The sequence below is a fragment of the Austrofundulus limnaeus genome, unplaced genomic scaffold (genome assembly GCF_001266775.1).
Source record: "Austrofundulus limnaeus strain Quisiro unplaced genomic scaffold, Austrofundulus_limnaeus-1.0 Scaffold754, whole genome shotgun sequence".
NCBI classification, from domain to species: domain Eukaryota; kingdom Metazoa; phylum Chordata; class Actinopteri; order Cyprinodontiformes; family Rivulidae; genus Austrofundulus; species Austrofundulus limnaeus.
In genome coordinates, this window is record NW_013953156.1 from 173,970 (window position 1) to 189,108 (window position 15,139).

Sequence of the window (15,139 nt, forward strand, 5' to 3'; positions counted from 1 at the left end):
ACACACACACACACACACACACACACACACACACACACATATATACATATATAAACCTTCTTAAGATCCAATAGTGCAAAATGCAAATTCTTGCACTTTTTGACTGGTCTTGAGATTTTGATCAGGAGTGTGTATATATATAATAAAATGGATGGTACATGGACTGTACTTATATAGCGCCTTTCTATCCATCCAGGACACTCAAAGCGCTTCACACTGCAGACATTTGCCACCGGACCCTCTGACCACCATCAGTAGGCAAGGCGGGTAAGGTGTCTTGCCCAAGGACACAACRACTGAGTCGACTGGACGGGGATCAAACTGGTGACCTTCCGGCTCCAGGACTACTCCCCTAACCACTCTACCACAGCCGCCCCAAATACTGATACATATTACTGAATGATAGCAGGAAATATGGGCATCAGCACTGGAGATTCAGATGTTCTGTTGGTTTTCAGTTTCTGATGCAGAACAAAAATAGCTTTTTCAGATTAATGATCAAAAGGTAGAAGTGTTCTCTTCCTTCAAATAGATGCAAAACTCCCAGTTTAAAAACTTTTTCACTCAGGAAGGAGAACCTTACGTAGCCAAATGTTTGTCTCTTTGCAATGGTGTCATGGACTTCTTCATTGTAGATCAGATTCTGACACCTCTTCTGACCTCAAAATTGTCTTTTTCCTGCAGTCGTGTACTCAGTAATGTGGAGGGAAAGTACCTGATGGACAGCGTCCCATTCAGCTGCTGTAACCCTGGCTCCCCGCGACCCTGCATCCAGCATCACGTGACCAATAACTCTGCCCACTACGACTACGACCACCGCACCGAGGAGCTGAACATCTGGAACAGGGGCTGCCTTGAGGCAGTTTTCTCCTACTACAGCAGCATCATGACCAGCATTGCAGTGCTCCTCATCATTTCCATGTTCCTGGAGGTAAGAGACTGCCTACATCCTTTTACAGCCAATTGGCATCCAGCCTAGACCACTTACTTGAAGGATTCACATTTAAACAGTCAATAAACTGTCAATAAACCTTTCACAGATCATGGTCCAGTTTGGGGGCATCCAGTGCCACTATGTGAACAGAATGACTGTTAAAACGGGTCATAAATCACTGTACTGTGCGTTATTGCATTTACTCACATAATATGGGAAATTCAACCCCAAAAATAATACAGATTGTGTGTGTGTGTGTGTGTGTGGGGGGGGGGGGGGGGTAGTGTTATATACAGAATTCGTTTTGACTGACTTCCTCTCATTGGAAGTTGCGCATAGCTAACAGTAGTTGTTTACTCACTGGAGTCAGAGGAGAAAAATACTTGTTTTCTGTAGGAGTATTAAACGCTAGAATTCTAAAATGGATAATTTGTGAATTATTTAAACACGCAAATTATCTGTTTTTCGAGGCACCACTAAAGTTTTTATAGTAAAACTTCAGAAAAACTTTCTTTTAATATTCAGTCTCTAAAAATGAAGGCGTTTAATTCTTCCAGTTTAATGACGGCGTGAGACAAGGAAATACAGACGAAGACAAATCACGTTTGGAAATCCATCCGTCTATTATTTAAAATGAGGTTCAGAGGGAAATATATGCATTACAAGTCTTTTCTCAGACAAAAACACACTTTATAATCAGTTCCGTAAACTTAATCAAGAAGTGATGTCATTAATCTGGCATGATTACCATGTGAATGACTTCCTAAACATATTTCAGTAGGGCACTACTCGCTATTTCTAAGCCTATCGCTAACAGAGAGGGAGCTCAGGGGAAGAAGAATGAACATTGATTAAACTCTGATCTGATTTAAATCTTGGAACACACCATCAGATTAATTGAGCAAGATGTTTCCTACCGGCAAAGTTGTAGACGCCAGAATGGATACTTCTAGGCTAATTGGGTGGCACGTGAAGTCCAACCGAGTCTTATCTGTGTTGTGTAGAAGTTCCCTGGTCATCTGGTTTGCTGGCTGCATTCACTGGAGATGTTGTCCAGCACCGTGGCTGCGTTCCTTGCGAGCACACTGAGGTCGTCCGACTTGAATTAAATCAGCCTCATCGTTTTAATCAATGTAAATCTACCTCCTGGAAGCTCCTTACGATTAAACTATGAAAAGTAAAAAGTGGAAAAGAATGGCCTAGCTCGCCCCGGGATGGGGGAAGCTGGAACTGAAAAACAACTGCTTTCTCCTCAAAACGCTTCTTCAGAACTCTCTACATGGCAGAACAACGAAATACTCCCTGTTCACAACGGAACTTCTCATTGGTTAAGACTTTCTGCGGTGGTCACATGACACCCTCCAGACATGTAACAGAAGAACAGAGTAATAGTTAATCAACCAGATCAAGTTACTTAAACAATGTCATGATTATTACAGTAATTAAAATCAGAGTACCAAGGTATTGTTTTGACACTTCACAGATGCTTTTTTTATAGTTATAAACGGAAAACATGGGTGACAAATAAATAAAATATTTTCAGAGTGGCGTTGCTGACCCACAAATAAATCTGATGGGAGTCTTTTGATGTCAAACAATGTTTATTCCAGCCTTATCCTGAAAGAGGTGATAAACCAATTAACTGGCGACAGGAAGTCTAGCCTTTGTTCTAAGGCCTAAGGGTGAGGAATCAGATGAATTAACAGGAGTCCTTATTCAAACTTTGAGATATCACAGGCTGGATGAAAAAGGTGGAGTTAACAGGACTGTCTCTTGAGAAGATATTCATGTTTCCACTACATTTCTTTTTCTTGTTAATCGCAGCGATGTAAAGAAGACTTGGACTGTAGTTGCATGTTCTGATAAATACACTACTCACAAAAAGTTAGGGATATTTGGCTTTCATGTGAATTTTATGGTAAATGTAAAAGGTTCACGCTACAGTGATATCATATTATGAAAGTAGGACATTTAAGTAAAAGAATGCACTGGTGATTTCCTCATCTCAAACAATTTATTGAAACAAAAGTTAACAACAATGGTGGGTACACAACAACAAAAAATTATAACGTCTCAATAACTCGTCATGTGCCCTTGAGCATCAATTACAGCTTGACAATGACGTCTTATGCTGTTCACAAGTCGACTTATTTTCTGTTGGGGCATGGTATCCCACTCTTCTTGAACGGCAGCCCTCAGGTCATTCAGGTTCTGGGGTGCAGAGTTTCGAGCCTCTACAAGGTGGCTCAGCTGATTCCACAGGTTTTCAATGGGATTCAGGTCTGGAGAAAGTGCAGGCCATTCCATTTGAGGTACACCAGTCTCCAACAGCCGTTCCCTGATGATGTGACCTTGATAAGCTGGAACATTGTCGTCTATGAAGATGAAATCAGGCCTGTGTTGTTCATGTAGGGGCACAATCACTGGATTAATGGTGTTATTCAGGTATTATGGGCTTGTCACTGTACCATTCACAAAGTGTAGGGCAGTTCTGTACCGACTGGAGACACCTGCCCACACAGTAACTGTACTGTTGCACCCAATGTGACCCTGTGTCCTGTATTGAGATTCACAGCCAGCTAAACTCTCTCTTGCATCATTTCCTTCAAGGAACAGGTGCGTGTTGTAGTTGAACAGAATTTAATACAAAAGAGTGTGAAACTGCAACAATATAAAAATATAAAAAAGGGATTCAGTATACAAATAATGTTTCTACTTAATGCAATAGACATATTTCTTGATTCCTAATGTGCATGAAATGATCAATATTTATCAGTCTCATCATACAAACTCAGATTGGTTTATGACTATAAATGCACTGCACATCAAACATCTCAATGATCACTTGCACAACATCTAACCACACACAAGTGACAAACTTACTTATATTGCCACTCAAAGGGAAGTAAAGGAGTGGATGGCTGTAGATGAGAAGAGATACACCATGCTTGCAGGCTTTGTGAGAAAACAATAACTTCCTGTTACATTTCTTCTATTAACTAAATCAACTTAGTGAAAAAGTGCAAACAGCACCTCCAACTGGCCTGGAAGAAGAACAACACAACTAGTTCCAGTACATTATTTAAACAATGGGCCTCATGCAAGAACCGTTCGTACTCACAGATTTGTTCTTAAGTTGTGCGTACGAGTGATTTAGGAGAATTTGTGGCATTCACCAATGTTTTCATATTCTAAGATTTTTTTCAGATACGAACAAAATTCAGGAGTGGTCCAGACCTGTCGTATATTTTACCAGCAGTCAGTCTGCTGTTATCCAGACGGGTTTTCTTCACTAATAACTTTATATTTCATTAGTTTGAAGATATTTAGAGTTGAAAATAAATCACACTCCATAATTATGTTGACAATAAGTTATTCTGCTTGAATTAGAGTTATAATTTTAAATGTAATAATTTAGACTAACAATATAAATTGTCCGCCCGGAAGGCTTACCCGCTATCGGGTGCGGGGCCAGCAGGAGACCCCGCGCTCTCCCCAGCGACACTTTCCAGCTCGTCCTGGGGGCCTCCGAGACGTTCCCAGACCAGAGGGGATACATAATCCCTCCAGTGAGTCCTGGGTTTTCTCCAAAGTGCCAGACTTATTTTGAAAACATTTTAAAATGCTTATTTCAAACCCGCATCTGAGACCACCTGCGAACATGCAGCACGCGCGGGGGTGGGGTGGGGGTGCGCAGCGCTGTGTCTTCTGAATAAATGAAAATGATTTAACACAGTTGTTTAGACTTTTAGCAGCTCTTTTTATTCCACAGCTGACCTGCTAAAAATGACAGATTTTCTTTTCTKGATCTCTGACAGACGGACTTCAATCTCTGAACTCGTAAAGTTCTTCTTTTTAGTTTTCGCAGTCATTTTTCATGAATGAATGAACACTTCCTTGTAGCTGAAGCAGGAAACACAGCCTTATATGGTGTTTTTGGGGTGGTAATTATGCTAATCTCCTCTCGCGTGCACGAGCAGCTGGATAGAACAGGTGAATTTACGCAGCTCATTTACACACTTTTCCTGAAGATAGAAGAGTTTGTTGAATCTGACGTGACATGTTCTTACGAACCCTTTGTACAAACAAAAGTAAGAGAAATTTAGGATAAGAATACGAACATGTTCTTGCACGAGGCCCAATGCCACTATGACTCCATCATGAAACTAATCTCTTGAAGACAAAAGAATACAGTCCCAAATAGGTCTATAGAAAGTCTTAGCAATCTTGTCACGAGTAATCTTTACTTCCATTTTCCTGATGACTCCATCTTTGCTTGGGAGGGTCTTTGTGATGACTCCCATGGGCCATTCATTTCTTTTTAGCTGCTTGTCCTTTAGAAGAATGATGTTCCTTTCCTTCAAGTTTGGTCTGTTATGCTGCCATTTCTGATGACTTTGGACCATGTTAAGGTATTCTTTCTGCCATCTGGTCCAGAATGTATCAGCTAGAGCGTGAACTCTTTTCCACTGATGTTTGTACATATGAGCTTTGGAGAAGTCCCCAGGTGGAGTTGGAATTGGACCATATTTCTGTGTGAGTAGAGTCAAAGGGGTCAAGATTAAGGGAGCCTCTGGATCTGAGGAAACTGGTAACAAAGGCCTTGCATTAACAATAGCTGTTATTTCAGCCATCAAGGTTGTCAGGACCTCATGAGTCAGTGTAGGGTTCCCTGCTTGCAGGAGCATTGAGTCTAGGATGCGTCATGAAATGCCTATCATATGCTCCCAGGTGCCACCCATGTGAGATGAGTGAGGAGCATTGAACACCCAGGAACACCTCTGTTTGCGTAGGTAGTCATCCACACTTGACTCAACAGACTTTGGGGAATCCAGCTTCAATTCTTTGAAGGCACCGATGAAATTACTTCCGCAGTCAGACCTCAACTGCTTAGCAGGGCCTCTGATAGCAAAAAATCTGTGAAGGGCCTTAATAAAACTGGACGAGCTCAGAGTTTCAATGACTTCAATATGAATTGCCCTTGTAGACATGCAAGTGAACAAAACTGCCCAACTCTTATTGTTACTTTGACCACCTTTGGTGCGGCGTGTTGTAACCTCCCATGGTCCAAATACATCAAGGCCAACATAAGAAAATGGAGGATCAGTCTGTAAGTGTTCAGCAGGCAAGTCTGCCATTATTGGTTGCTCTGTTTTGCCTCGAAGCTTCCTGCAAGTGACACATTGGTGGATTACACTAGTGATGGATCTCTTGGCACCAACTATCCAACTAAATATCCACCAACTAAATATCCACTTGCTCTCACGGCTCCCTCAGGGAAGTGTCTTCCCTGGTGCTGTACGGCTTCATGGTGGTATCAAATGAGCAGTGTAGCAATGTGATGCTTTCCTGGTATTAAAAGAGGGTTGGCTTCATGACTTAGCAAGCTGGATTCTGCAAGTCTCCCTCCAACTCACAGTAAGTTTGCATTATCAATCATTGGATTAAGTTTGTGAAGAGAACTGTTGTGTGCTATGTCTTGTTTTGTCACGACACATCTAATTTCTTCTGCATAGACTTCATGCTGGACACACCTGATGATTGTGTACTCTGGTTGGGATAAAGCTTCATCTGTGAGACTTACCTTACAGATGTGCCAGCCACTGCAACCGCTACCATTCTTGATTTTAATGTGAGAAATGTGTTGAATGTAAGCCACTGCTCTGACAAGGGAAGTCCATTTTGAGAACCTTCCAAAGTGCAATGTACCCAAGGTAGCTGGAACAGTTGTAGTGGCAAGCACAGTTATGTCCTGTCGAATTTCAACATCCGACTCTGGATTGACAATTTCAAACGGACTTACTTACTGTCGAAAGTACGCCACAACGAGTGAAAGGCTTCTGCTCTTGGGGAACATGGAATGTGAATGTATCTGATGTGGGATTCCAACTCACCCCCAAACTGCGCTGGACTGGTAGCTCGTCAGTTGTTAAATCAAGATCTTTGATATCCTTGGCCCTATCTTCAGGTGGAAATGCCTTCACCACTTTGACCTTGTTGGAAGTAATCTTGTGGAGACGCAGATTTGAGAGGGCAAGCATTTTCTCTGCTCTCTGTAGGACATCAATAGCCTCCGCTTCGGTTTGGAAAGACTTTAATGCATCATAAACATAGAAGTCTTGCTCTATGAAGTTTCGGGCATCAGTTCCATTTTCATTTTCTGCCTCCCTTGCTGCCATTCTCTGCCCGTAGATTGCCACTGCTGGGGAGGGACTGTTACCGAAGACATACACTCTCATTTGATGGTCAACTACATCTTTTGTAAGGTCGTTGTCTTCATACCACAGGAACCAAAGGTAATCTCTGTGCTCCTCCTTGACTACAAAGCAGTAAAACATTTTTTCAATGTCAGCTGTGATGGTGACCGGTCCTTTCCTGAAACAAAGCAACACGCCTAGAAGTGTGTTGTTTAGGTTTGGACCTGAAAGAAGTACATCAATGAGAGACACTCCATCAAACTGTGCACTCGAGTCAAACACCACACGTATCTTTCCTGGCTTCTGTGGATGGTATACACCAAATATCAGTAGATACAAGTTCTCTTTGTCTTCCCAGGGAGGTGGTGCAAGCTCTGCATGTTGCTTGCCGAGCATCCTCTGTATGAATTCAATGAAATGTGTTTTCATTTCAGGTTTTCTGTCAAGTGTACGTCGCAGGGACCTGAGGCACTGGTAGGCGTAAAACCGGTTGTCAGAGAGTTTGCATCTGGGGGTCCGAAATGGGAGTGGTGCAACCCAGCTGTTAGTATCATCTTTGAAGAACTCCTCCATCTTCTTCAGAAAGATCATGTCTTCAATAGAATGAGCAAGCTGGTTGTCTTTATTGGTGCGACAAAATACAGTCTCTCCTAGATTCTCAGCTGTAGGCTTTTGATGTGAGTGAGCAGATGTCAGTTGATTGGAAATGGCTTTGGCTTGGCTTAGACTGAAGTCCTCTTTTACACTGAAGCGACTGATGCAGGGAGTGAAATAGCTTGAGCTGCCATTGTCCAACACGTGTTTTCAAAGCATTCACTTCACTTGGCTTGTAAGCGTTGCCGAGACACACATCACCGATGATAACCCAACCCAAGTCAAGCTTCTGGGCAAATGGGTCATTGTGTCTGCCATTAATTTGCTCTCTCACTTCGTGAGCTCTCAGAAGGTTTCATCCTATCAACAGCAGCATACCTGCATTTGGGTCAAGAGGTGGTATTTCCGCAGCCATTACTTTCAGATGCTGTTGGTGGAAAATAGCTTCTGCGGTGGGTATCTCTTCCCTATTGCTGGGGATGGCATTGCATTCTACGAGAGTGGGGAGAGGAAAACTCTTTTTTCCATCTAATGACTCAACTATGTAGCCACATGCTCTTCTACCAGTCACTTGTGTTGTACCACTACAGGTTTTCAGTGTGTATGGTTCTCTTGGGCTTTGTATATCAAATATGTCAAAAAAACTCTGTCTTTGCAAGTGATTGGTTACTTTGATCATCGATTATTGCATACATTCTTTTTATGTTGTCTCGCTGACCTTTGGGGTAGACTTGCACCAAGCAGATTTTAGAACAGGATTTCCCTGTGATTTTGTTTCCACATACCTCTGTGCATGTGGCAATAACATCTGAGTCCTGTGTATTGGCTTGCTCCCCGCCATGCTCTCCAATGGATGAGGGAGGCTTAAACATTTTTGATGCTGGGCCAGGATGAAGAGCTGCTAGGTGTCTCTTGCTGTCACACTCATCACACTTAATTGTGACTGTGCAATCCTTGGCTTAGTGGGAGGTGGGAACAAGACAGCAATGGCAGATGTTATTGTCTTTGAGCAAATTTTTTCTGTCTTCAAGTTGCATATTTCTGAAACTTCTACATATTTTAATCGAGTGGGGTTTGTGGTGTATGGGACTCTGTCTTTTAAAGTTTTCACCTGCTTCTTTTGTTTTGAAACTCTCTAATGATACGTCCGTCTTGTGCACTAAGACCGATGGCTTTTGATTGTAGTTACCTATTGGTTTCCCTTTCCTGTAGCTGGATGCATGATTGACCTGCGAGAGAGTTGCTGTGTTGAAAGTTGTGGTGAAGCTTGGGTCATTTCTTGCTTTAGCTTGACCTTTCACAAACTCTACAAAGACTGAAAAGGGTGGGAAGCTAACATTGTGGTCTTCTTTAAACTTTGACCCCACCATCGTCCATTTTTCTTGGAGATGAAAGGGCAGCTTCTCCACAATTGGACCTACTCCCCTGGCTGTGTCAAGGTAGCTTAACCCCGACAAATAGCCATCTAACTTTGCTGCTTGGAGTTCACACAGTAAGTCTGACAGGTCACGAAGCTTGTATGGTTCTTCACTGGAAGAGGGAGTTTTCTATTGCTTCTGGCGAGCCATAACATTCTTCTAATCTCAACCACATCATGTTCAGACTAGCCAATGGATGCTTTATGTTGACTGATTTTAGTCTCTTAGCTTGTACAGAAGACTCAGGGCCTAGCCACTTAATGAGAAGATTTATTTCTTCACTGGGTGTAAAACCAAGGTCTCTTATGGTGCTCTGGAATGTGGCTTTCCAGCTCAGGTAATTCTCAGGCTCATCATCAAACTTGGACAGTCCTCCAGTTACTAGTTGACTCTTGGCCAGAAATCTGGCAAGGTCAAGTGTGGTGTCGGCACTGCTGCTTGAGTTTGATACCTGCTGTGTTTGTGACACATTATGGAGGGTTTGTGGAATTACATCTCTTTGTAGTGATTGCTTAGCACGATCTTGTGGTGAAAACAAGTATTGCATCTGTTCTTGTTTGGGACAAAGCTGTATAAACATTACTGGGTTTTTTTTGCATTGTTGTATCTGACATTTGTTGTCATCATGTGGAAACATATCAATATTGTCTTGAGCTGAGTCACTGTAATTGTGTTTACTTATGTATTCACTCACTTTTTACTCAGGGGTTGGTTGTAGGGTTAAAAATGTCAACTCTTCTTTTGATTCAGCAATGTCAAATTGAGCTGCTGTTGATCCCATTACCTCTGCTTTTGCTATCAGCTTCCTTTTGGAGATTGAGTACGTTGAGAGTTGCTTCCAGCCGGGCTTTCTCCACTTTGATACTGTTGTGTCTCTCCCTGTCTCTGGTTCCGTTTCTGCTCGGTTCGGCTCGGCTTTGTCAGCTGCTGGACTCTTCTCTCTTTTCCCCTCCGTCTGCTGTCGGTGGCTCGGACTCTTTTTGTCTGCTCCCGTCTGCTCAAGTCTGGGGCTGCTCACTCTGTCTGGTGCTGCTGGCGGTGGCTTGCTCCTTTCGGCTGATGCTGTCTGCTGGCTCCTGGGTCGATGAAAACCAGTGGACTTTCTCCTGAAGACTTGTCAACTGTCAATAAAACTCTAATCTAACATTTGAATGACGAAAAGACTATTTCTTCAGTTCTGGACATGTTTATTTAGCGAGAGACACTAAAGACTGTCCACACAGCTAAGATGTTACTCAGACTCTCCGCCCCCAGAGAGGCGTGAGCGTGCCTGGGCTCGTTCACGTCTTAAAGGGCCATACATGAAAATTCACCACAATACTCATTTCTTTTTCAGCATAGGCTAATCGGACTTTTGCTGCTTGTGCTCGTGCTGCTGCCATACTGGCTCGGGTTGATGCTGACCTGCTTGAACATCCTGCCTATGATCTAACAGTAAGTTTTCCTGAATACCTTGAGGACTTTGTTGAGCGAGCGGACCTTGTGTCATAATTTTTACCTTCAGCTTCTGAGTTTTCCATTGGTTTAGTTGAACTGCCACTCATTGTCCCTCACCGAGTGCTATGATTTCACTGTACTGTTGCACCCAGTGTGACCCCGTGTCCTGTATTGAGATTCACAGCCAGCTAAACTCTCTCTTGCATCATTTCCTTCAAGGAACAGGTGCGTGTTGTAGTTGAACAGAATTTAATACAAAAGAGTGTGAAACTGAAACAATACAAAAATATAAAAAAGGGATTCAGTATACAAATAATGTTTCTACTTAAAGCAATAGACATATCTCTTGATTCCTAATGTGCATGAAATGATCTGCAGCCATAATCTCTCAGCCCCGTGGATTGTCCAGCTAGGATTCCTGGTGTTCTGGTGTTCTCAGTCCTGAAGGATCTGGTTTGGATTGTCCTGCAAGGATTTTACAGTCCTGTTGAGTTCAATCCTGAAGGGTCTGGTCGAGCCCTTCTCTGGCCTACCAGGTAGCCGCAGTGATCTCCACTTTCCCCAACACCTGCAGCGTGTCTTTGGATCCCATGCCTCCCTCCTGGTCCTCTGCTGCTGCTGCTATGCCTACAGCACTGTGGATTCTCTGGGGCCTCTTATTCCTCATCTCTGTGACTCTTTCAAGGACAACAGAAGCGAGTTTACCAACAGCGCTAGTCCAGTGCAGAACTAATGCTAGTCTCCTGCTAGCACCCATGGCTCTCCAGTACTCCGCCTCTGCTCTTCGCCGCCTCAACAACAACCGCTGCCCAGTCTGCACAACACTCTCCAAAAACTCGGATTATTCCACTCATGTCGCCTTCCACATAGAGGCTGTGTTCGCACTTTTTCATACAACTTTTCATCCCCGTAGACCAGAGGAGCCCAAAGTAGGGCCCGCGGGCCAAATTTGGCCCACAAAGCCATTTGATTTGGCCCACCAACAGTTGCCAAAGTTACAAGGTTGTAACCTGTTATCCTATGTAGAAACACAGTATTTCCACTGGTCAAATGACTTTATAAAAGGGCTGTGAAGGTAGTTTTCATTCATGGTGCTGACTTTATCTTTGATTTAATCGGATTAACATGAAACATGAAATGACAAGAAGACATATTTYGATCAGATTTAACCCCACATGTAGATTCGCAGACTTTATAAGGACACAAAAACTCATATTTTATCTAATTATGAAATGTCCCATGAGCCTTTGCTACTTGAGCATATGGCAGACTTTCTCCATGTGCCCAGACTAAAACAAAAGAGGGCCATTGCATAGCTTAATCGTTAAAAATAAAGAACTTTACTTTAAAAAGTATTTGTATTTCATGTATTATATTACTGCATTTGGCCCGCAGCCCCCTATAGATTTTCATTTTGGCCCTCTCAAGGAAAATGTTTGGGCACCCCTGCCGTAGACCATCCCATCTCTCTGGTCTCACCTCTCTTTCACTTCCTCTTTACGTCGTCACAACAAACCCCATGTGAATCTGGCCAATCTCCATCCTCTCCCTCTGTGTTCTCACCAGACAGCTAAGATTCTCTCTCCTCAATACTCGCTCTCTCAATAACCAAATCCTCATCCTAAACAAATTCATTTGTGACAATAACCTGGACTTTCTCTGTTTAGCTGAAACATGGCTCAAACCCCTGGATTATTTTTCCTATAATCAGACCACACCACCCAGATACACATACATTGAAACCCCCCGTCCTTAACCTGAAGTTTAAAACGTTTCATTTCATGTTAGCAGAAACACGACTCATTTCCATGATTACATGGCTCACCTGTATCAGGTCATTTTCTGTCAACTGGGGGCTGAAGTCTCAGTTGTTTTCAAGCTATTCTCCAAGAGTGAATAAGTTCATGGAGGATAAGCAGCGTTCTTAATCTTGTTTAAAACAAGATGATGGCTGTAGGACACCTGAAGCTAATGGATAGAGGTGACCTCAGCAGGTTAATGACATCATTAATGAGATTTAGATCTGATGTTTGTTTCTGATAGAACCACAGAAACTTGCAACAGTCCAGGCTTCAAGCAGACATTGAGGGGCGGCTGTGGCAGAGTGGTTAGGGGAGTCATTCCTCTAATGTGAGAGTTGGTGGTTCAATCTCCCCACTGTTCAGTCACATGTCGACGTATCCATGGCCAAGACACTGAACCCCCACTGCCTCTGATGTGTCCCATCAGTGTATGAGTGTGATTTAAAGCACTGATTAGATTCCATACATGATTTGTACATGTTAGCTTTGTAGAGACCTAATAGAATGTGTGAATGGGTAAATGAGGGCACAGATTGTAGTGTGAAGAGCTTTGAATATCCTGGTTGGATAGAAAGGTGCTGTATAAATACAGTCCATTTACCATTCACATCAGGTTCTCAGTCAGTCAGAGAAGTTAATGGTCAGCTCCAGGTGATTATTGAACGGGCTCTGCTTTGACAGCTAATGGTGTGAGTCCTGCTACAGGTAATCTGCCAGCAGGGGGGAGGTAGGCTCACCAAGGATCAGGAACTATTCTGGGGAAGGGGGAGTTAATCTGCCAACAGCAGCAGGATGCATTCTGGGAAAAGCCAAGTCACTACCTGAGAATAACCGATTGTTTTTTCTATGTCAAAACACCAACATCATGAACTGAAGCACTAACATGTACCTGAGGAGCTTTCCTGCTCTAACCTAGGGAGTATTAAAAGTACCTCAATAGTACCAGGATAACTGAAGTTATGCACATGACTCAATGCAAGTGAGTTAGTGTTGCAGTTGTGAATGAAGCTAGATATTCAGGTAGAACCGTCCAAACCCACCTGTCCCTGTGAGTCCAACTGGGTTGAGAGTAGATACTAACAGCTTAGCTTTTATTTTAAAGAGTTCTAATAAAACTACAGCCAGATCTGTCATTTACTCCTGACAAAGATTGTCCATTTTCAGCTTATCAGACCTGAAACTGAGATCTAATACAGTTTTTATGTTGACAAAAAACAATGTAAACTATTGTTCACCTGCAGAAATATCAAAACAAGCACAAGCTGTTGATCAATCAGCTGATTTAACAGGAATATTTAGTTTCTCTAAATGTCTACAACATTTTGGTTCACACTTTTTACATAAATCAAAGGAGGAAATTCTGTTTTAAAAACCTTTTCAGAGATTAAGTCACTTCCTGTGGCTCCTCCTGAGAGCAGGGCTCTTACCTCTGACAGAAACTTGTTGCAACCTGTTGGTAAACATAGACTGTGTGTGTTTGTGTCAGTCAGCAGATGTGGCGGGCCTGAAGTACCTGAGCACGACTCTGGAAACAATGACGGACCCTGAAAACCCTGAGTGTGAGAGTGAAGGCTGGCTGCTGGAGAAAGGCATAAAGGAGACCTTCACCGACATGCTGTCCAAGCTCAAAACACTGGGGAGGGGCAACCAGGTGCAGGAGGGCGGGGATTCCCCTGAAGCTGCCACCTGAAAGCCCCACCCACCACTGAGGACTACCCCCACCCTCCCACAACCCCCACAGCAGCCAATTGGACCGAACTTAGAGCAGAAACAGAAAGAGGAGGCATGACTTCCAAGTTCAGCAGATTCCACCAAAGCACACGTACATACTCTCTCTCTCTCTCTCTCTCTCTCTCTCTCTCTCCCTCTCTCTCTCTCTCACACACACACACATGCACACACACGTGCACACATACACACTCATATGCTGATTGTGATATTTATTTTTCCAGTTTAAAATTATGCTGAACAGATTTTCTTTGAAACAGGAACAATAAAATCTGGTTTCTGTAAGTCAAAGTGACGGTCTTGATGTGATCCAAACTGGACCACCACAACACAGATCTGCTGACCTCAGACACATGTGACGACCCGGAGAACCTCGCAGTCCTTTAGCTTATCCCCCAGAACATGCATGATTTACAGTTGAAGGACTTTTTGCCAAATGTGTTTGTTTACGTTCAGATTTTTGTTTGTGTGACTTTGATGTTTGATATCAGTCAAGTTATCTCCACTGTCACCATCAAACATCTGTTATGACTGATTACCATGAAAACATATGGCTAAACTCCCAGCTGCCACCTGTGACAGGCAGCACACAGGTATGCTCTTTTGTATGCACACCTGTAGGATAACCTGCACCTTTACGCATTTCTGTATTCACACCAGCACACACACACCTGTATGGTTCTGAAAAACAAACAAACACACAAACAAGAATATCAGTGTCAGATGCAAAAGAAATACGTAGGAACATGTAATATGGACAGGTGTAGAGACAGGTGTTTCAGGTGTGTGTACAGGTGGACAGACAGTTGTGCAAACAAGTGAGTTAACGTGTTTGTTAACAGATGTTTAAATAGGTTATTTATGATATTTATGTATAAACTACAGACTTCAGACAGGTGTGTAAATATGTATATACAGATGTACAGACTACAAACCTGTCTGTAAACAGGTGGATAACAGGTGTGTAAACAGGTGGATAAACAGGTGTGTAAACAGGTGTGTAAACAGGTGGATAACAGGTGTGTAAAC

At 42.9% G+C, this 15,139-nt stretch overlaps 1 protein-coding gene and 1 long non-coding RNA gene across 2 annotated transcripts; one reads left to right on the forward strand and one right to left on the reverse strand.

The window, feature by feature from the left end:
- Nucleotides 1-684: 684 nt before the first annotated feature.
- Nucleotides 685-14,265, forward strand: LOC106532346 (peripherin-2; the record flags this gene model as incomplete). The annotated part of the gene is given in 2 exon segments (XM_014028383.1): nt 685-931; nt 13,869-14,265. Coding segments are annotated over 2 exon segments (451 nt in total), but the record flags the coding sequence as incomplete, so codon positions are not given.
- Nucleotides 1,887-3,985, reverse strand: LOC106532347 (uncharacterized). The gene is made up of 2 exons (XR_001312061.1): nt 3,818-3,985; nt 1,887-3,329 (listed from the first exon to the last, which is right to left on the reverse strand). It is a non-coding gene; the product is annotated as an uncharacterized LOC106532347 (long non-coding RNA).
- Nucleotides 14,266-15,139: the final 874 nt, after the last annotated feature.